Source organism: Rattus rattus, chromosome 15 (genome assembly GCF_011064425.1).
Source record: "Rattus rattus isolate New Zealand chromosome 15, Rrattus_CSIRO_v1, whole genome shotgun sequence".
NCBI lineage: Eukaryota > Metazoa > Chordata > Mammalia > Rodentia > Muridae > Rattus > Rattus rattus.
The window spans coordinates 79,234,566-79,257,630 of record NC_046168.1 but is presented as its reverse complement, the minus strand read 5'-3'; the positions used below and the strand labels follow the sequence as shown (position 1 = coordinate 79,257,630).

Below are 23,065 nucleotides of genomic sequence, written 5' to 3'. Positions count from 1 at the left end.
GTTCCTACTTCCGGCACTGCCGGAAAATCCCTACGTTTGGGCGGAAAAGACCGCCATCGGGGGCGTGTCTACGCAACCGTGGTGTAATTGCCGGTGCTCACGTGCCCGAGATGGCGGCGGACCCCTCTCCTCCGTCCGCAATGGCTCAGCCGGGACCTCTGAACCTCAATAACGAGGTGAGCACGCGGGTCGAGACCGTGGGATGTGGGGCCTCCTCTCGGCGTCTCCCGCCGCGCGGGCCGCTGTGGGTTGAGAGGTTCCGGAAAGGCGGAGCACGGCCACCCAGGACCCCGTGGAGACCGGATCCACGCGCCGGTCGGGTCCCGGGTCTCAGGCTCCGCACACTTCTGTCTGTGCGACCGAAGCGGGGGTCGCTCAGTGTACAGTCACTTTTAATTGTTCTCTGTAAAATGAAGCTCAGAGTGGTATCTTCCTCAGAGGGTTGTAAGATACAAATTTATTGAAATCTTTGCGTAGTACGGGACCCTGAGTAAGCTCTTCCTTTCTTAATTGTCAAAAATGAAGGGAAGGGAATTCAAACTGAGGCATAAGTTGTCCTAAGAAGTTCCAGATCTTTAATGACTGTGTACGCACGCACCTCATTTCTTTTCTCCTGATACTGTCGGTACCATTTGTCCCCATTACAGCATTTCGTACACGCTATCTCTGTTTTCTCTAACCTGGTTTCGCGCTTTTACCTTCACCACCACCTCCACTGTAGTCTGCTACTGTCACTAGGCCACCTTGAGTTTCTGCTCTATGTTTTTCCCAACTGTTACCTGACATCCTAAAAAGTAAGGTTTGGAGAGCAAGGATCGAAAAGAACATCTCAAAACTACCGGCATGGAAAGAATTGTTTACCCTGTTTGCCGTTCGTATGCAGGTTACACAGCCGTGTATGATGTCCTTTATGTTTTTTTTTTCTTTTCCGGTAACCTAAGATAAAAAGTAAATATGAAGGTCCCATCCCTCCCAAAAACAGTGCAGAAGTTTTTGAAAGAGGCAAAGTCAGATGTGAGATACAGTTTTTAATCTTCTTTGAAGATATGTGGGAATTGCATACAATAGTTCCCTAAGATATCTGAAGGTCTTATAAGCAGAGAAAGGGTAGTAGGAAACGATGAAAAAAAGAAGGCCTAGACAACTAATGAGAGTTAACAAATAGGCTACTACTGTCTAATTGCCAGATCAAAGAAGTATTTAGGATTTATTGATTTTTTTTCACCCACTTAAACTTGTGTTTTGTACAAGATAACTGTTGGTGGGACATTTTTATTAGGTTATGTATGAGCTATGAGTGATCTTAGGTTAATTGGAAATCACAGAAAAGGATAATTACATTTAGGTCCAGTATTGATGTCAGTGTCATAGTATTCGGGCATCTGTCAAGTAAGGTTCCTCTTGCATGTCACTGACTTGTAGACTTTTTCAGAATAGCTTAAATATGACCGTTAGGAAGCAGTTGGTAATTGATTTTAACCAGAATGCTTCCCACGCTGTGAAAATCTGTTTCTGTGTGCCTGTGTCTGAATTTATCAATCAGAAATGATACATATCTCAAATTTAAATTTAATATGTCCTCAGAGAGGATAAAGAGGACAGAAAAGGGTGGAAATGTTGATATTATAATTAAGGTCAATGAGGAAAGTAGAAATACAAAATATAGTTACCTATCACTTAATGGCAACAAGGTGTAAGAAGTGTGGCATCTGGTAACATTGTCTTTGGAAACACACAAACGGAAATGGCTACGACATAACTCATCCTTGAATTATTATGGGGCCACTGCCCTGTGTTCATCCCTTCAAAGTTTATGATGGATCTACATAAAACAGGCGCATACCCAAAGAAGGAAGAGAGACAACTAACTGCCTAGAAAAAGCTCCTCAAGCATACTTCTTTTTTCCCTAAAAGTTTGTCAAAAGAAATGGCTCAACAGCTTACCCATAAAGGAAGCTGATCTGGAAAAGTTGAAATCCACTGTTCCACATCGTTCCTCTTTTCTTGTGACTGCTGCTTTAGTGGTCCAGATTACATCCACATAGAAAGCTCTTCTGCTCTCCTCCTAGCCACCCAAACTGACCCTTAATTTGGTCATTCTAACTGCTCCTGAGCACTTTCTTCAACACAGATTTAATCAGGTCATTTCCTTGTCTTAAATCCACTAGCTCGCTTTTGGATAAAATTGAGCAACAGAAGGGCAGCCTATCCGTGTTGTGTCAACCCATGCACTGCAGCTGGACTGGCTTCCTTCTGGCCCACTACAGTCCTTGCACATGCTGTTCCTGGATTTGGAATGTCCTCTTGTTGTTCCTTCTTAACACTTTCTTAAGAAGCCCATTGCTAGTTTTTGTCCTTTGTGTAAGTTCTGGAAGTACCATGTAATTCTTCTTGTCAGTACTTGCAATGGCATTTACTTGGGACTGTATATGTGAAAGAGATTTTGTGTCCCTCTACCTGTCTTTACAGTCTTGCTTGTATTCTCAGTATATATTTTGTGAATATTTCCTTTGTTTTATATAGGAGGGAGGGTGCCACAGTTCACATGAGGAGCCCAGGATAGCTCCTGGGCGTCAGTTTTCTCCTCCTACCGTCTGGGTCTTGGGGATGGAGCTCAGTTTTCAGGCTTGGATCCTCGATATCTTAAAGTAAATAGCTCTTCTTAAGTTGGTTCGGGGAGTAGTTCTGGTCTTCTGTATTTGACTGTTGTGCATGTGTGTAGGGGTGGTAGTGATTATTGTTCTATTGCTTTTAAAATTTCGTGTCTACTTAGGCATATATAGGGAAAAGAACTCTTACTTACAGGATTTTGAACTACCCAGGGTTTCAGACATCCACTTTCAGTATCAGAAAATATTTCCCGCAGAGGAGGTAACTTGTAAAGGTAGGAGCTAAAATGCCTAAGAACCAATTTATTTTCTGTTATGAATGATAAGAATACCCAAAACTGTGTTTATGTATATATATGGACATATATGTATATATGTAAAACTTTTTATATCTTAGTATTTGTGAAAATGACTGAAGCTATAAATCTGCTCTCCTTGAACTGACAACCAGCTTGCTTGCTTGTTAACACCCTGGCAAGCCTTGCTAGGTGGCAGCATAGGCTTGGCAGTGGTTAAGTCACAGACAGCCACTTACCAGTTTGGATTTTGTTTTAGGAATTCTTGTTTATTAGTAATAATTCAACAGTGTAACTCTAATAGTAAGTGGTAAACTAAATGACCAACCTAGAGTTTCCTTGTAAAGGCATAAATGTAATGTAAAGGCTTATAACTGTGGAATACTTGAAACACATGGAAAATGACAGTTCCTATAACAAGTCTCAATATTGTGTAGTATCACACTTATTTCTAGCTTAGAGGTAATTATTAACTTTTTTGGTGTATGCTTTTCTTACCTATGTGTCTCATTATTTTCTACCATTTCTGTACCTAATGTGTAGTATTGGTGTATATTTCTAAACTTAACATGTGAGATACTGCATTGCAGAAATGTCTGTCATTCTGTGTGTTTTTTATACATGTGTTTTATGAAGCACGTTCTAGTGGGAGGGGTGTGGAAAGCATTGTGAGTGATCCTTTGTTGTAAGTATGCCTTCTAGATGGACTCTCGGGAGTATTTTTATTAAAGATTGCCAAAAGTTCCTCCATACGGACTACAGAAGTTGTCGTTTCTACCAGCGGTATATGAGCATGCCTGTTTTCCAGTGTCCTGATTATTGTTTTATGATTTTTATGTATGGAGTGACTCAGTAAAAGTTGTAATGTATTCCAGAAGTACACAGATGAGCTCAGCTTTTCCTATAACCATCAGTGTTGTTAAAGGTTACTCTAGACCAAGTACATGGCAACGTATGCATTACTTGATATTAGCTGATTGATGAATAGCAGACAGTCAGCAAAAGTCAATTCAAATCACTTAATTTTGTCTATGCACTATGGTATCGAAAACTTTTAATTGTTAATAGCAAAATATATTTTTTTCTCACAAGCAGGTTCTCAGAAAACATAAGCTTAAGAGATAGGCTAGATGAGTAAAGTGTCCCATTACACAATATGTGACATCTAGAGAGAATGCTCACATTGTAAAACACTCTTCCTGTCTGCTGATCACCACCAGCAATGGAATATTGGATGCAGAGAGGGCTTAAGTCATAGCCAGAGAACCCTTTGGATGGAGTGTCCATCTTTTGTGGTCTGCTTTTACCTGTTTGTGGTTCCCTTTTTTTTCTTTTCTCATTTTTGAGTTGACTTTCTGTCTGTCCCTTTTTCGGTGGGAATATTAGGTTTTGACTTTATTATTTTTGTTATCTATCCAAGAAGCGATTCAGGTTACCTAGATTCCACATGACACCTCACCTTTGAATCTTGTAGTGCGTTATTTTAAATGCCCTTTTTTTCTGCTAGGGATCATCAGTCTGAGTAATGATAAGCTAGAGATTTTTACTTCATTTTCTCTCTCCAGACTCTGTACATATCTTTCACTTTGTTTCTGTTATCTCCTTATCTGTTTTACCTATAATCTTCCCTCTCCCGCCCAAACAACATTGTAGCCCAGGATGCCTTTGAGTGGCCCCAGATGTCTGCTTCCCTGCCTTGTTGATGGCAGCTTTCTCTAGGCAGCATTAGATTCACAGTGGGCACATGGGAGGTTGTGACAGGGCGCTTTCTGTTCTGCTCTGTGCTTGCCCACGCCTTGTCAGCACCAGTGGATACAGGGATGATGTTCTATACAGTCCCATGGCCACATCTTCCCTTCCAGGGAGGGACACCTACTTCTTCTGGTTAGCAGTAATGGCATGGACTCTGTTCATGAGTCCTGGATGTCCTGGCCAGGGGTGCTAAGCAGTTGTTGGTACAAGAAGCATTTCTGACAATTTTGTGTGAATTGTTATACTTCTCATGGTTCACACTCATCACAAACATTGGAGCATCAGCAGAATGGGCAGAGATGATAACCCTCATGGGTCAGGTGTTCTCTGGCCTTCTCTGTAGTGGTAAGGACATCAGTAGACTTCACAATATACTCTGCACCAGCATCGCCCCATTCGATGTTGGTGAAATCTCACTCCTGGAGAATGCTGATGGCCTTCCCATTGATGACAAGCTTCCAGTTTTCAGCCTTGACTGTGCCGTCAACCTTGCCATGGGTAGAATCATACTGGAACATGTAAACCATGTAGTTGAGGTCAGTAATGGCAACAATATCCACTTTGCCAACCTTGAAGGAAGCCCTAGTACCCGGGCATCCAGTGTGGCCAAATGCATTCTCACCAACTGTAACCTGGGCCGTGTCTCAGGGGAGGCTGGCACTGCATGAGAAGAATCCGCTGTGCCCATCACTCCCAGGCTCGAATGGGGTGTGTATGAGTGGGTGAGTGTTGTTTAGTTTCTGAAAGGGGGTCTTGCGTGTAGTCCATTGTTGTGGTAAAATAAAAAGTGGTTTCTTTTATCCCACGCTAGTGGAGGCACTGCAGGGCCACTTGGCGTCTGTGCGATACTTTCATCTCAGTCTCAGCCGCTAAGCGCCATCCCTTCTTACACTGTCCCCACGGCTACTCCACCAGCAATTTCTCTACCCACCTAGTTCCTAAGGGGGTGGCCGCCACGACAGTTTCATACAGAGACCACCTATCTCTCACCTCTCTTACTGTGGACTCAATTAAGTACCATGAAAAAATAGACCATGCAATATCCTCTGATCCAATTGATAAGACATAATTTGCCATCCAGACAACATAAAATTCTGTACACACCCATCCCTTAAAACTCGTCATAACAACCTGTATTTATGCGCAGAGAAGAGTCTTAACATCTGCCGCCATGTTCTCCCAGCCTCCTCTCCTCCCTCCCTCCCATCTCCTCCCTTCTCGTCCAATGACAGGCCTTGTTTTATCTTGTCTGCCTTCACCTGCATAATGACATCAACCTACACATTGTAGTTCCCAAAGTCTGCATTCCTCAGCCTTAGCCTGTGAGTGCTGGGACCATGGCTGCACCTCCCAACCCAGGGACTGCCCAAATGTGATGCACAGTGAGTTGGCCTCCTGCCAACTGGTGCTGCAGTTCCTGGTTGACACATGAATTGATGACCTTCAATGGCCTCACAAAAAAAGGCCACTAGTAATGTTTTACAAAAATAGAGCTAAGAATTTAGAGTAAACAGTTGTGAGAAGAATTAAAATTTCATTTTTATATCTAGTGAATGTCTACACTACAGCTGAATTTCTCTGTTGCCTATACACAGACACTGAGAGAGTTAAAAAGAGAGCATGTTTGGTTTTGGTGTGAATGAGTATAGGAAGCATTCCCCCTACTTTGAGAATTCTTTATCGTGTAATGTCTAGCATACCTCTTCTTGAATTGGAGTTTTAGAGTTGGAGACTAGTGTCCTATGTCTGGAATGTAACTGGGAAGTGGCTTTGCCTGCTGTGATTTATTAGTTAATAGTTGTTAATACTTAATAGTGAGTGGTATATTATCATTTTATAAGCCCGCAAGATTAAACTTTGAGGAATATTAATGTTTGAATGTATAAATTGTCACTTGGTAGTACTTCCTTTTATAAATGACTTAATTTTACAATGTATGATAACCTATTATGATTCTGTCTCTCGATATTTAAGTTTGTTTTGTTGTTTTGCAATAGTCTTACTCTGTAGCCCAGGCTTGCTTCCAGCTGAGCACGTGGACAGGCTGTCCTGAGACATGCCTTTTTCCATTTCCTTCATCCCAAGCCTTGGGTCACAGATGGGAGCCTGCCTGCCTGCCTGCCTGCCTTCTGCTCATGAGCTCAAGCAAGACAAGAGTTGGTGTTGATGGACAGTATTTCTTCTTTCCTCAAAAAAAGTTTTATAGCAAAACCAGAAATTCCAAAGATGTTGCTGTATTCTAGTGGGAAAGAAAGTGGTTATGTTCTTTTAATCCATGTGATACAGTGCATCTGCTACAGTAAAAGGACAGAAGCTGGGCTGGGTTACTAGTTGTTCAGCAAGTATCTGTTGAGCATGATCTGTGTGCCATGCACTATTTCAAGTGTTTAGAACCAGTGTTGAGTAAAATAAGATTGTTGACTTCCATGGGATTTATCTGGAGGGAACACACATCAATTATTATTTTAACCAAACATAATTGGATTAACAGTAAAAGACTCTTACTTTTGTGACAAATTGTAAAAGTACCCTTAATTGCAGTAGTATGAGATTTGTGACCTTTAGAAATGATGTTGAGCCAATCAGAAAGAACAGATGTTAACAAGCCCTTGGGAAGACATCTTCCTGTCACAAGAAAGACTCCAGTAAAAGCTGTGATGGTGATACAAGCATGCTGAGGCCAGAGTGAGAGTCGGCCCTGTAGTGTCTGAACAGTGCCCGACACTGTGGAAGGAAGTTAATGTGTGATATCGAAAATGGTGAATATGAGTCCCAGAACTCCAGGACAAAGGGATTTCTCATAGAAAACAAATCATGATTTAGTGTGTTCCAGTACCAACAGGACATAAAAGTAAACCGCTAATTACTGGGAAGGCTCTGGCTTTGAAATCAGAATCCTGACTTGATTCTCCTTCCATCCCGCACATACATGGCCAGCCTTGTCATGTTCCCACACTGTTATGGAAGAAGCGTGACTTGATCAATCCGAGCATGGTTAAGCAGAACTTTGGTTAAACTGCAGACTAAGTGTAATAACGTTCAGAATGTCTTATTTCCTTTAAGAATCCATTTATCTTGTCTTCTTTTTCTCTAAGGTTGTAAAGATGAGAAAAGAAGTGAAGCGAATCCGAGTTCTGGTCATCCGAAAACTAGTCCGGAGTGTCGGCAGACTGAAGTCCAAAAAGTTAGTCATGGGAAGTCGGATGTCAGGACACGTTTAATATTTATAAAGTGAGAGGGCCGAGTATGCGCTCAGCACTTGAGTTTCCGTGTACAGTGATGGGGTGAGCAAGGATGAGCTGTGTCAGCATGGCCTGCTGTGCTGTGAACTATTGTTGCTTAAGATACCGGATGGTGTCTTCCGTTTCTTCCCTTTCCCCTTTCTAAAATGAAGTTGCCTTCAGTATTCCAAATGTGTTTTGTAGAACTAGAAGTTATCTCAAGGTGTTAGTAAGTCTAGACTGTCTGCTTTGAATCACTTATGGTTTTATTTCGTCAGCCTTTCTTTGGATTAGTATTTTGAAATTTTCAGTATTTGTGGAAATGTTTGTCAGTTTTTTATATACTGTGTGATATTTTTGAATAAAAGAATACTTCTTATTTCTAGTATCAGCAGCATTAATGGAAATCTATTTATAATTCTTAATGTTAAACACAAGGATTTAGAAAGCCTTCAAAAGTATGGTTTCTGATTTTCTGTTCCTTCATAAGTATTCTAGAAGATAACCCTCCTTTCTGACTAAGCAGATATTGAACATCTTTATTTTTTCTTTAATTCCAGAAAACAATTTTTCAGTTAATAAAAGCATTGCCAAACTTTAACCATATCTTTGGAGGCTTGTATTACATTAAATAGAGTTTTTGATCAGAGGGTGTAGCCGACCTTGCTGTTAAAGGACTAGAGAAGCTACCAGTGAAACGACTCCAGGATAATGTGTGTCTTGTCCCGTTTCCAGTACAGTGACATCAGGGTGTGTTGCTGTGGCCTGAAAACAGCAGTGCGGGGTGCAGCGCCTCTCACAGGCTTTGCTCACCGTGACATGGCTCTAAAGCTAACGCTCCTCTTGGTGATCTGTTATAGGGGCTCTGAAGAGGCACTGTTGAAAAACCAAAGGCGAGCCCAGAGGTTGCTTCAAGAAATCCATGCCATGAAGGTAAAAGCCTGGGATTGCACATCATATACAAGTGTCTCCTTGGCAGCTCATTTCACTGGTCCCTGGTCAAGGTCTCCTGAGTTGCCCCAGGCTCATTTGTGTAGCCGGGCTTGCTGAGGAGTGGCAGGTTTGCAGAGCTGCACTGTGTGAGCATGTCTCCCTGGTTTGAAGTGCTAGACTAATTTGAGTCAAAACTGCCAAACTAAACTCATTTGTGTTTTATAATGCCTCATGCCTAAGGCTTTTATTTCACTGTTTCTTGAGCATGTATTCTAAAGAAAGGCCAACAGTTAAGTGTCCATGTTATTTGGGAATGTGGATGGTGATGCTGGTGGCTGACATCATGCTTCTCTTGTTGCCAGCTCAATAAATTTTTATGGAGTGGTGTCCGCGTTTTACTGGGTTCTGTAAGAACTTAAAATAAGTGTAGTGTTGGACCAACGTGCTCCATATTCTTGTCTTTCCAGCCACACTTTTCACTGGTGTCATTTTTAGTCCTCTTTCTGCCCTTTCTTTGTGGAAACTTTCATTTACCAAATGACATACCATTAAATGTCTGGAAGCCTTTTTATTGCAGAACTTAAAAACAACATTTGGTACCAGCAGTTATCTCAATTGCAGGGTAATTTTGTATATGCTTGACTTTTATAATTTGGTTTAACATCTAAGTTCAGGTAAGATAAAAGAACAAGAGATTTCTTTAACAATATTTTAATTGAATTAAATTATCAGTGCTTTTCACTATTTTTAAGAGAAGGAAAGGTATTGAACAGGATACAGTTACTCCAGTTAAAGAGTTAGGTATAGGAAATGGTTGGTTAGCGTGAAGTGTATTTATTTGTATTTGTTGCTCCTCCTGTAGGACTATCAGGCCCTAAAATCCTTTCGATAGAACTTTTCATGTGATTTCTTCTAAATATTGATATTTGTAATTTTAATTATGCACAGGCTTTGAAACACTAGGTGATTGTTAGGGGTTTCTTTTGTAAGAAGGGTTGGGTACATACAAGGGACAAATGTTTAGTCTGTAAGGAGGGCGATGACAAAAGCAACTCCTCATCGTGTTAGCTGAGGAGCTGTCTTATCTGATCTATATGTGACGTCGGCTTTCTGTTCTTTAGTTTTATCAGCAGCAGGTCAGACCCAGTGCTAGAAAAGTTTACAAAGTGACCACTGTCTTCCCTGTAATTGAGACCACTTATTGTCACCCCCAAAGCCGCAGTTTACTGACTGCAGTGAGTTCACACACTTCAGAGTCTATGCATTTGAATTCCTGTCGGGGGTAAGGTATTCCGCATTGGCTAGCCTCATTTTATTTGGTTGCTTCCTTCTGGCTTTTTTCTCTCTTTTGATATGAACTCAAACATAGAATTACGTTGAAATATAAAAACTCAGAATAGGAGTAGTAAACTATATGTTTACTTAACTAAACTGTTTAATTTTATTTCCAGCTTATGGTACTTTTACAGAATCAGCCTTTTCTGAAATAAATATATCATTTTTCCAGTTGAAAGGTCTTTGATAATTTATTGTAAGGAAGTGTTTCTCATACATTTGGGAGTATCAAAAGAAATGGTCGGAATACAGTGGATTCAGAGCGACAATTAAATTTGAAGGAGAACCTCTACTTTCTGTCTTTCCACAGGGGATTTCTCCTTTAGTTTATACACCACTAGATTTTTATAGTTGTCCTCAGGCCATACTGTCTGATACTCTCTCGGTATGATAACAGGGTATTTGTTTGCAAAATGCTGTCTCATGAAGAAAACCCATATATTTTTAGAAATGGGAGTAAGTTTCTTTTTGGTCATGGCAGAGTGGGGCAGGGGCAAGACCAGATCTTTGTGATTCTGTAAAGTGAGAGGCTCTAATCTCACACACTGAAGTATGAGCCCCGTCTTTGATGCTGCCGCTGATAATGCCCACACTTCTCAGTGTTAATGTACATGCTGGCTTCTGGAACAGGCTTTCTCATCGAGAGGTGGCTTAGGAATCTAAAGATCCCCAGGTTACTTACCTGGAGACAAAAAAGATAAAGGTGAAGCTTTTTATGTGAATGCTGGGGATTGAATCCAAATCTTCCTACTTAATGTGGCATCAACATTCCCACTAAATCATTCATCTCCCAGTGCCTGACACCTTCCTCTTCACATTGCTAGTTCTAAGAAACTTTCTATAGCGCTACCATTCTGATTCCAAAAGCTCCCTGCCTCTCAGTACAGCCCTGGTCTGTCCGCTGTCAGCCTCTCAGCTGTCTGTTTTCACGGCATTCCTGCTAATAGCTGAGGAGGGTGTCTTAGATGATGAGTCAGCTTTCTCAGTTGTTTTTCCTGGCATGGATGGCTGAGTGATTTTAATGCAGCATTTTTTTTTTTTTAAACTTACATTGCTGTATTTATAGTACTGGGATTATTCTTAATCCCTAGACATATGTAAAATGTTGCTAAACTGTTACTAAAAAGATTATGAAATCAAGTTTTCTTTTATTAGTGCTAAGTCTCAGAAACATAAAATTGAAAAAGCTAGTTCTTCATTATTTAAAGTCACCTTAGTCAATGCTCTAAGGCCACTATGTATGTAGAATAATAATAATGCCACTCACTGTGTGTGTGTGTGTGTGTGTGTGTGTGTGTGTGTTTTTCTACAGTGTTATATATTTATGTGTCTTTGCATCTGTGAGCACATGCATTGTGTGAAGGACAGAGGACAGTGTCTAGTCGTTGAATCTCGTCTTTCTCCATGGCGATCAAGCTGAAGTCTCTAGGCTTGGAGCTGTCTTTCATTTAGTAAAAGGTTCTTTAGGTCTTGTGACCTTTGAAATAATCCACAGGAAATAATGTCGGTATGTGCACAGATCAGCATATACTGCCTTCCTCACACTCAGGAAACACCAGTTGAAAAATAGAATCTTTATATTGAAATCCCACATTGCTTTCTGGAATGTAATTTCTCCAGTTAAAAATCAGAGCTTCAAATAGGCCACATTCCTGACCCCTTAATATTGTTTCATTGTAGGTCCTGTAATATAGACATTTTTGTCTCGCATATGATGGCCTTACCTTACTCTTCTAAATAAGCAAATCTTCAAATGTAAGTGGTGTCTGTCTTCTCTGAAGCTTCCGGTCCTAGGGGAAGCAGGCCAGGCTGCAGGACTTACTGGTAAATATGAAATGCAGTGCTCTTACTTCTTAGATTACAACGCACACCAGGCTTCTGGGCAGAGAACTTATTCTGGAATCGACCCATTCAGATAAGCCTCCTTTTAAGATTTAGGAGTAGAGAATGATACGTGGGGGCTGGGGAGGCTGTTGTTTTTATTTGATTTTTCAAGTTTTGTAATTCTGGAAATGTGAACTTTTTACCCTGTCAGGATGTTTCCTAATAACCATGAAAGTGTGCAAAGCATTTTCAACCATTAATGTAAAAACAAAAATGCATGCTAACAAAACACCCATACACATAAAAATAAATACATCTTTAATAGAATAAAAAGCTATTCCAAGGGGAGTATTGTTTCAGTTTTTAATTCTTGGCAATTTCTAGTAAAGTTGTAGAGACATCTTTAAAGGAAGCCAAATTTAAAATCTATTGTTTATATGTGGTGGTGAATTCCAGAGAGAAAACTCATGTTCTTAAACCCTTATAACTGTTGAAATGCATTATGAAGATGTTGCAGGTTTCAGGAAAATTTGTTCTTCTGGTCACATTCTGGTTTTTAATATTATTAAAATGTAGTTTTAATCAAAATTATTAACATCTAGTTTTAGTACTCATGTCTGGTGGGTCATAGAATTAATAACTTTGAGTTAAAATGAAAAAGTTGGTATCTAGAAAACTCCTTAAAGTTCTATATTACATATGCAGGTTTTGTACATTTTAGTTTAAAACTTAGAGGGTGTGTGGAGTAGATTGTTGATTTGGCTGTCAGAATGATTCCATTGGAAGACAGCCAAGGAGGAAGATTGAGTAGGTTAGTGTCTGACATGATTTTAGGAAGACGCCACCGAGTGGAAATTCTAACCTAGAACTAGGAAAATATATGTGAACCACTTAGATATCAGTATTCCCCTGTGTACCACAGACAGAGCCGGAGATCAGTCAGTCCGTGGCAGGTATGAGCTTCTGGGCGCTCCAGTCCTGCTGTGCTGCACTACGGGGCCAGTTCCCATCTCCATCTCCTTAGGAGGGATGTTGTCCTGTCTCAGTAGTTTCCGTCTCAGTTCACCATTGTAGCATAACAGATGGTTATTAATGTCTGTCTTTAATAGAGTAGCTGTCATTGCTGGATGATGGGATGAAGGAGACGTAAAGGTCTGAGTGGTGACTAAGATTGCAGGTGGTACTCCATTTCACAACCTTCCTTACATAGGCACAGCCAAGGTTTTTGCGCAATTGTGTTTTCTAAAACGGTGAGACTGAAGGCAGAGCAGAGGAATGGCCAGAAAGAGCGGGCAGGAGAGACAGTGAGTACAAGAGACAGTGATTTATAGATCTGTCCTATGCATGTAAAACAGATATTATTAAGCCTTTGTTTCTCCATTGTGTTCCAAGATGGCTTCATTCATCTGTTGTATTAGTTGGGGTTTCAGTTGGTTTGATAAAACACCATGACCAAAGCAGCTTGGGGATGGGGGTGGTTTCACTTCAGGTGTATCATGAGAGGAAGTCAGGGCAGGAACCTGGGAGTGGGGACTGATGGAGAGGCCATGGAAGACCACTGCTTCCTGGCTTCTTCCTTATGGATTGCTCCGCCTGCCTTACAGCATCCGAGCGCCACACTAGCCCAAGTGTGGTACAGCCCACAGCAAGCTGAGCCTCCCACATCCACTAAGAAAGTGCAAATCAAGTTTGCCCACAGGATAATCTGGTAGGGGCATTTTCTCAATTAAGGTTCCTTTGAAAACTGTGCTAGCTTATGTCAAGTTGACCTAAAAGTCCCATAGTCTTCAAAACACTTCAAAGTTCAGTCTCTAAAATCTCAAAGTCTTTTTAACTGTGGGCTCCTGTCATAATCAACAGCAAGTACTTTCTTATTTCAAAAGGGAGGAACCCAGGGCACAGATTTTGCTCTGAATAAAGCAAAATCAAATTCCCAACAGTGTAAATAACTCAGTGTCTAATGTCTGGGAGTCACTCACAGTCTTTTTGGCTCCTCAAAGGGCTTGGGGCATTTCTCCTACTCTGACTTCTGCACCCATTTTGCTCCCTGGCTCAAGCCAGCTCCACTCCTTGGCTGCTGCTGTTCTTTAGGTCGTCCCATGGGACTAATAACTCTAAACTGCTAGGGTCTTCTGCAACCAAGCCATTGACCAATAGCCTTTCTTGGTCTCTGTTCAGGGACTCTGATCCTGCCTAATGGTTTGTTCATTTAATCATGGGGATGGTCTGTGCTTGTGAGTGCAGTTCCTGAAGAGGCCAGAGCTATCAGATATGCCTAATGTTGGAGGTCTAGGCAGTTGCGAGTCACAACTGGAGTGGCAGGCAGTTGTGAGCTGCCATGGGGTTGATGGACTTAGAACTAAGGTCCTCTGAAATATTACATTGTAGTTTGTCCATTTCAAATGGTATCCTTTGGGCTCCTGTCTGCGTGTGGTGTGTAAAATAATAGTCTCCACCCCTTCCTCTCTTCCTCTGCTTTTCTCCAGGTGCAGTCAAAATAACGAGCTTTATCGATTATGCTTTTCTGCAGTATCACTGAAGTTATTCCTAACCTGAAAATTTATACTTGACCCCAAATATTGTTAATAAAGTTCCTTCTCCCAGACTGGTTTCTATTTTAGAGTATCCCTCTACAGGGGCTCCTGTATACAGTATTCCCTTAAGTTCAAGCCTGTATTCATTCATTCATTCAGTTATTTATTTATTTAAAGAGTTGATTTTGAAGGCTTCCTGACTGCATAGGAATCTTTGGGTTGCAGATTATAGTCCGTGAAGTTGTACTGAACCTGATGATGTGAGCTGCTGCAAAGGGAATCAACATTTGAGGCATTTGTCGTTAGTTTTTCTAGTACCGTGGTAGGATCTTAACTGTGGCTGGTGTTATTTATTTTCTAGAACTTAGCTTTTTTATTAATAACTCACGATACTCATAAATTAATTAAAATTGTTTTTTCCACAGGAATTGAAACCTGATGTCATAACTAAATCTGCTCTTAATGATGATATCAACTTTGAAAAAACTTGCAAAAAGGTAAGTCTGTGATAGCGACAAGGAAGCAAGGGTGCATGGGATGTGGCGCACTCTCCCGGCCTTTGTCCTGTGACCGTCTCCTGGCACTCCGCCCCACACACTCTCTTTTGCCCACTCCCTCTCTCCTCCCTCCAGTACTGTGTGTTTACTACTCATACATAAAGCAGTGGCAAGAATCATAAGAAAGAAGCTTACATCACTACTAAAGGTTTGGATTATTTATTGATTGATTTAATTTGGGTGCTCAGTGTTTCCCCTCTTCCTGTCATTATTGCCCAGTGACTTCACTATATTAAAACTATATTTTTTCCTGTTAGAGAAAAGATTTATTTTGCCCTCAATCTACTTAAAATTCAAGTCAAGTATGTGATATATGGATCAATTTCTATGTTTTGTTATTCCATTTTTTTTAATTATTTTTTAATAGTCGTTCTTCACGTGCTATTATATTGTGTGATGACCAGGAACATAAAGACTTTCTGTGCTTAGAATGAATCCATTTTTCTTATCTCCATTTAAAAAAACAACAACGTAATAGAAGCAGAAAGAGAATTTATTTTGGCTCAAAAATTCAGGACTTACTATACACGGAGGTGGGTTGTTGGGGTAACTAATAGTGTTAGTAATGCGTGCACAGTCAGCTAGGCGGATGTACCGCAGTATGATGGAGTCTAAGGGGAGTGCAGAGGCTGACAGCATGGCAGGGTCTCTTAAGAGAAATCAGAACCACACATAAATGGGGGAGTCTCTTATATTTTCTGAGAATGTTGGTTCATAGAACCAGGGATCGTATGATTCCCACTCCAGAGTCAGGGGTGGGTGTAGGGAGCTGGAGACTAATACCTCCATTGATATAAATGTCCCCAGAAAAGAGATGGTGTCACATAGGAGTCTGTTAGCCAGGGACTCAGACGCTGCCTCAGTAGCATCTAAGTGTCTAGAAGGGAAAGGCTGCTGGGGAAAGGGAACTGCATAGCTTTTTAGGCCTATGGAAAAGCTTCCTCTCTTGTCTCTCTGTTGTACCCACCATATGTTTTAAACCTGCCTTGACTTACGGTCTTCTTTGTTCTGTAAAACTATAAAACTTCGCCAAACTGCTTCCATGTTGGCATTATGGGATTTGGGTAACCAAAATCTGTTTTCTTGGGGTCAAAGGAGCTCAAAAGCACGCATTCTCACTAAGACAAGAACTGTACGTCAGTGATTGTGGTTTGCTGATTTGTTTCTTTAAATAAAAGGAGTTGAACTTAAGCCCAATTTATTATTACAAGTGTTAAATATTCTTGCTCTGCCAGTGGATTTACAGTTTGTTTAGGTGATATTTCAAAGAATTAGTGTTGCACACAAGTAATCCTTCTTTATCAGACACTTAATGTCATCCAGAGTATATTTGAAGAACTTTTTTCAAAATTGAATAACAAATGCCTTTGTGTTGACAATAAATACCCAATACCAAAGTAAAAATTTTCCATTAAAAGATGAGGGTGTTTTCTCCTTTTTTGTTTAATTTATTTGAAATGGAAGAAACTGGAGGTGTGTGAAAAACCACAGTTTCCTGAGAATTTTCCATGGCAAAAGTTGTTTCAGTTTTAAATAAGGAAAGCTGCGGTTTCTGTCCTCCAGTCTGACCCTGTGAAGGCTTTGATGCAGGTGACAGCACTGTGACATGTCTCTCCTATGACATTTATCACACTCTGCTCTCGATAGTCGTTTGTGGGGACATTTTAGCCACACCGTGTAGTCAGTGAGTGTCCTGAGGGAGCGCAGACAGAGGGTCGGTGTGCAGGGTTCCTTGTTCCTTTGAGGTCCTGCACTAAACATGGTGTATGCAAGACTGAGCAGCCAGGACACAGCAAGCTAAGTCCTGGTTGGGTTTGGCCTTTTCACCGATGTTTTTATCTTTTTGTGGAAACACTTAATGTGGACATTAAACAATTTAGTGCAGAAATAATTCTCAGTTAAGTCACAAATGATTTGTGAATTAGAGGAAAACTTGTGGGGAAGTATTAGACTAAGTTCACAAATCTGAATTTGAGTTCCACTTTGTTCCTTAATAGTTAAATTCAAATAATCTTGACATCAAGACTAGATTGGTTTTTTTTCTTTATATATATAGAAAAAAGCTTTTGGCCTATTATCTTTTCTTATTAGCATTTGAATTTTAAAATTTAAGTGAAGCATCATTTAAGAACAAACATCTTAATGGTTTAGAAGTGGGTTGTTAAATTTGCTTTCTTAGGAATAAGATAAAAGCATTACATAACTTGTTACATTTTACCTTCTTGAGAACAGGCTGTCATGGCACTATTTTCATTGAAGGAGTCACGTGGTCTGTGAGGGAAGGCAAACTGGCAGCCGAATCTTTACCTGAACCCCTGGAGGGGAGACATACAGGGACACGGAAACGGCTGTGGGGGAGATGGGCTTGAGAGGATGGGCTTTGTTAAAGATGTCTGCTTAGCCGTGCCAAGGGGGCGCTACCTAAGCCCCGGCTGGAGCTAGGAGCTAGAGGTTTGGGAGAGGTTGGGCCTAGTGGGCAGGTAAAGCAAATAGCATGTGCTGTGAAATTTTAATTTGCAAATAAGTGCTGCAGAATTACATGTTCCTTTCCCGTTATCAAATATTGTAAAGTGTTACTAATGAGCTGGGTACTGTGTTGGGCTCTGAGCACATATCACAGGTAAAAGACATTCGACATATAAGGAGAGAGCATTATATTATTCTAGGTCTCCCATAAATGAGACTTCAAATGTTACTGTCATCATAGCTTAGCACTAATACAGTAATTGAGTCCAAATTTTTAGACTGTTAAATGGTAACATTTTAATTATTCAAGATTGGCTCTGTTTTTATCAGCGTGATCTTTGTCTTTACATTACATATGTTACTTTTCTAAAGAGAATATTTGCAAATTGTGTGCTCCAATTAATACATACAAAAGATTAATAGACTGCAGTGTAATCATTTCCAATAGTGCCAGATTAATTTTGATGTTATGTATTTATTGCTTTTAATTTGCAGCCAGATTCTACTGCAACTGAGAGAGCGATTGCCAGGTTAGCAGTTCACCCTCTTCTGAAGAGGAAAGTTGATGCGCTAAAAGGTATGAATCAGATGGCTGTGTGCGCAATGCTTTGAGCCACGATTCTGAGCAGGTGACTTCATTGATTTTAAATAGTCATCTTTAATGTATAGAACTGTGGGCCTTTGCCTATAAGTTTGAAAGATGTTTTATGTCATAAAAAGAAACCAAATTTGTATTTTTTCAAAATTTTAGTATTTATTAAATATAAAATTTATGTTAAATATATACACATAACCATGTTGAACAGTTGATATTTTAAATACTTATGCAGTTCCATACTGTCACATAATTTTTATGTATCTTTTATAAAATGTACTTATGAAATTAAGAACTTTGTCAAAGATTATTTACCACTTATTTTGATGTCTAGAAATGTAATCAATGCAATAACACAGAAATTAGTATTGCCATTTCATTGTTTTCAGCAATATTTTTACTGTTTTTCATGACTAAAGAGACATGAGGAAAGAGCCTTATACACAGTGAAAAGATTTCTTTGTGACTTCTTACATACGCACTGTGGATTCCAGTTATCCTCGTAAATGTTTCCACATAGCCGAAGTAGGACTGTGCGGGGACAGTGACATTTTGTGTGTACCCGTGCTGAAACAAGTCTTGCACTATCTTGCTTGCAGCTGCTATCCAGGCCTTCAAAGACGCAAGGCAGAGTGCTCCGGAGGCTGAGTCATCTAAGAGTGCTTCAAAAGAAAGCCAGTGTGAGGACATTCCAAGGTCACAGGCTGCAGCAAGTGAGTCACAGCATCCTGAGAGAACTGTTGTCGGTGAGCAGAAGGGCAAGGACAAGGACCCCACCACAGCCAAGAAGGCAGGAAGTGGCTCAAAAGAAAAACTGGCCAAGACGAAGCAGGGACCCAAAGCAGTGGCCACTCCACATTCTCCAGGGAAGCCTTCAGAAAAGGGTGCTGGGGTTAACTCTGAACGCCAGGGGGCCCCAACCCCAGGGAACCACAGCCAGGGGAGAGCCTCAACCAGAACCACAGAGGACAGCGTGTGTGAACCTGATGACAACATCAGTGAGGAAGAGGTGAGCGAGGAGGAAAAGGAGTATTTTGATGACAGCACTGAAGAACGGTTCTACAAACAGTCCTCTGCATCTGAGGACAGTGACAGTGGGGACGACTTCTTCATTGGAAAAGTCAGGCGGACCCGAAAGAAGGAATGTGCTGTCCCTTCCTCAGCTAAGGAACAGAAGCCCCTCCCAAAAGTGTCATCCAAAACAAATACACTCGAAACCCACTGGGATATAAGAAACGATAAACATAAGCTGATTCCAGAAGCCAGGAAGTTAGAATCCGTGTTTTTCCACTCTTTATCTGGACCTAAAAGCTCCAGAAGGTAAGGGCGAGTTTGTGTTCTGAAATGGTTCAGTTCATTTGTTTGACATACGACGTGGCTACATGTCCTCACAGTATGAGAAGCCCTCCTCGTGGACCTGCTTTGTCTCATCCATGCTGGGATTTGGCCTGGTGCTTTCTCTTCACCTTTGTAAATTGCATGGTGTGTGGAAACAGCAGCAGCACACTGCCTAGCTTCACATGAAAGGCTACTTTGCAGCCCAGTGACATGCCTGGCCAATTTATTGTTCTTTCCATTATCAGGGTTTCGAAATGTGGAACCTTTTTTTTTTTTTTTTTTTTTTTTTTTAGGGAGAAACTTTGTTTTCTTGTCTGTCTTGATGAAAAGATTTTTTTGGGAGGTGTGTGTTGGGCTGCTACTCCTCTAAGCTTCACTCACTCCTATGATTCAGGGCATGGGGCTGCATTTTTCCAGACTCTCTATATTGGGATATTGCTGTCCACACTTGCAGATAGTCTCTTTTCTCAGCTGATCTTCTGTAACGTTTCATTTCAGTTCTCAGTCTTGATAGAGAATGATGGTGCATTTTAATGTAGAGGCTGTGATTAGCTTTGTTTAGAAAGTCTAAACAATAAATAAATAATCTAAAAAGATAATGACCTTTTTTCTATGTATTTATTGGTTAGAGATAGTCTTTAATAAAATAATACAGCCAATATTTTTCTTAAACTTGGAGTATAGAACCTTGAGAATAATTAAAATATTTACTTATCTGACCCAGCCATGCCCAAAATGTTTCTAGGTTTTTCTTGGTTCTGCACCAAAAATGTAAACTTTAATTTTCATTATTATATAAATTCTTCTCCCCTTGAGAAAATTTTTGAAGTTATTTATATAGACAGTCTGCAAGAGCAAGGGCAAGATAGCCAAAACGGGGATTTGGGGGGGGGGGATTGTCAATGGAATTGAATGTCTGATTAGCTGAGTCTTGATTTTTTTTAATTGGATGTTAGAGTGAGCAGGTGACTGCATCTTGTGAGTGAGTTTTATCACCCATTCCATCATCAGAGGATTTGATTTATCTTATAGGTCCTAATGTTGTTCTGTTTTCTTTTAGGGATCCCAGAGAACAGGCCCCAAAGAATAAAGCCCCAGGTGTGTACAGACTGCTCAGCCTGCAAGCAGACAAACATTGCTTTGTCACAGTGAGAGGATGAAAATTATCATTTCCTGATAGTGTTCCTGACGTGTGTACCCACACAAATGGAAACAGAGTGTCATCGTTATCAATAGCAGTTTTTATCGGTTTCCTTTGGCTTGTTTTGTCTCCCCATGTTGTAAGAAGCTTCATACAATAATTAGTAAATTAACTCCTCATGTAACTTGAAGCTGTCTTCTGTTGGGGTTCAGCTTTAGTTTGTGAGATACTGTGTCTAAGTAAAATGAGATTTTCTTTAATAACTGGTGTGAAGAAGTGAAATCTGTCCAGTTCGGGTATAGTAACTTGTCATTTTTGCTTCTCTTCCCAGATATTCCAGAAAATGAACCTCCAATCCAGAATAAGTTTACAAAGAGTGCACGCAGAGGATTCGAGGGTGCGAAGCAGCCGTCGTATGCACCTCTGCATCCTTCCTGGGAAGCAAGCAGGAGGCGGAAGGAGCAGCAGTCCAAAATCGCTGTGTTTCAGGGGAAGAAAATTACGTTTGATGATTGATTGCTTGCTGCCTCTTTCCGAGCTTTCTGTCAAAAATTTTGGTTTTGTTTTTAACCAGCTTGTTATTTAAACTTGTGTTTAAAAAGTCTCTTTGAAAGAGTTATAAAATATATTGCTTGTTTTTCTTTTTTTAATGTGAGTTTGGGGAATATTTACATAATCTTTTTACAGATCTCTAAATTTGTTTCATAAGAGTGCCTGCCCCAAATTATTTCTTACATAAAGTAATTTAGACATTACAGAATTTTAGGTTTTCTCATTCAGGATTGCAAACCGTATTTCGATAGTTAAGCTTTGCCTTTGGCCTTGAAAATAGGGCAGAGAGGTCTCAGGCAATGGCTCACCTCCTACAGCCTAAGGACCCGAGTTTGCTCCTGAGAGTCAGCCCCAGGGTGTGAGGGCAGAACCCACTCAGTTGTTCTCTGATTGCACATGCAGTGTGGCATGTGCCTGTGTACACATGCGTGTGCTCAAACACACAGTAAATGTCATAAAAAATGTTAGGACATATTTAAAATAATAGTGGGAAGATGCAGAAATCAGGACTAGAAATGTTATTGTTATAAGACAACAGAAGTGGCAGTCTTCATTGTGGATATGGAAATATAAATAAATACTAATTTGTCACAGTCGCAGTTACTTGCAACTTAGTCTTTGCGGTGTTTAAGCCACTTGCTCATGTGTAGCGACACTCAGAGTGCCTCTGGAGCAAGCATTCCATTCATTGAAGAATGGATAGGTGGAGCCCTAGTTCTTTCCTGTCCATGGACCAAGTACAGGATCCAGATGTTCATGGTACAGAAAAGTTATCCGTGGTGTCTACTCACTTAGCGTTATATTGGGGTACAGCACTGAGAATTGAGTCTAGGGCCTCATGCATTCTAGGGTTTGAACTTGCTCTACCACTGAGACCTTGCTGTGTGACTCAAGCAGGGCTGGGTTTTTACTCTCCCAGTACTGGGGTTGCTGGTATTTTATCTTTTTGAAATGTAGAACAGGGAGAGATTAAAATGACTCATAAAGAACTACCTACTTCATACTGTACAGTAGCTCTAAAGAAAAAGAATTTTTTAAAGATCTTCAGCTACTTCCTTTTTACTACTGTGGAAGACAAAAAAGATCATTAATTAATTAAACAGTGCTAACTGAATTCCATTTGGCCGGCGTGTTAATTCTGTTAGTATAAGGTAAAGCCTTCCACTCAGCCTGCAAGCACCTAGTTTGCAAGTCTGGGTTAGCTTGACCACATTCTCCCTTAAGCTCGCTGTTCAGAAACACAGGCGGTACATTAAAGCTGCCAGAAGCAGCAGAACTCTGTTGAGGTATAAAGTACATTAATCAAAAAGCTGAGAGGGAAATCCACGGAAGGTAATGCTTTCTAGAAGTCAGATAGTGCGCAAGCACAGGCTGTGGGAGCCTGCTCAGTACTCCAAGGGAGAGCACATCCTGGTGTGTAAGTGATGAAAGCATGTCTGTTTAAGGGAATCTATCAAATTAGGGCAGTGTCAAGCTATATTGAACAGACTGCAAATGGCCTTACACATCAAGAGAACTGAATTTCACAAAAGTAATTCAGAAGCTATCACCAACCTTAGGCATAGAGTACTGATTTTTAATGTGTCTAATTTTCAACAAATAAATTATACACAAAGTGTGGCCCATGTGTACAAGGGGGTAGGGAGCAGCAGTAAATAGAAACTGAGGAAAAGCAAATGTTGAACTTCAACCAAAAAAAACACTGAGCTAAATTAAATATGTTCCAACCTATAGGGCACTGTTTTATAGAGAAAGGCCTGACACATGCCTGTATTGTGGTGTCAAGAAACAAAGTTAGGAAGAACCAAAGTCAGAGGTTAGGAAGTGCTATGGAGTAGAAAGGTTGAGACGAGCTCTTACGTCAGTTGAGATGATGCTCTTTGAAGAGCAGAAGAATGAGCAGCTTTGCCCA

At 40.5% G+C, this 23,065-nt stretch overlaps 1 protein-coding gene across 1 annotated transcript; it reads left to right on the top strand.

Moving 5' to 3' along the window:
- The first annotated feature begins 56 nt into the window (after positions 1-56).
- On the top strand, positions 57-22,267 carry Srfbp1 (serum response factor binding protein 1). Its single transcript, XM_032885597.1, has 8 exons — positions 57-176; positions 7,753-7,841; positions 8,739-8,811; positions 14,930-15,001; positions 18,023-18,104; positions 18,722-19,442; positions 20,521-20,558; positions 20,933-22,267. The coding sequence occupies exons 1-8, from the start codon at positions 111-113 to the stop codon at positions 21,115-21,117; spliced, it is 1,326 nt and encodes a 441-aa protein (XP_032741488.1). The 5' UTR covers positions 57-110; the 3' UTR covers positions 21,118-22,267.
- Positions 22,268-23,065: the final 798 nt, after the last annotated feature.

Coding starts and splice junctions, on each gene's coding strand:
- Srfbp1 (XM_032885597.1), top strand. CDS start 111: ATGGCGGCGGACCCCTCTCCTCCGTCCGCAATGGCTCAGCCGGGACCT. Junction 7,842..8,738: donor GGCAGACTGAAGTCCAAAAA/GTTAGTCATGGG, acceptor GATCTGTTATAG/GGGCTCTGAAGAGGCACTGT. Junction 15,002..18,022: donor TTGAAAAAACTTGCAAAAAG/GTAAGTCTGTGA, acceptor TTTAATTTGCAG/CCAGATTCTACTGCAACTGA.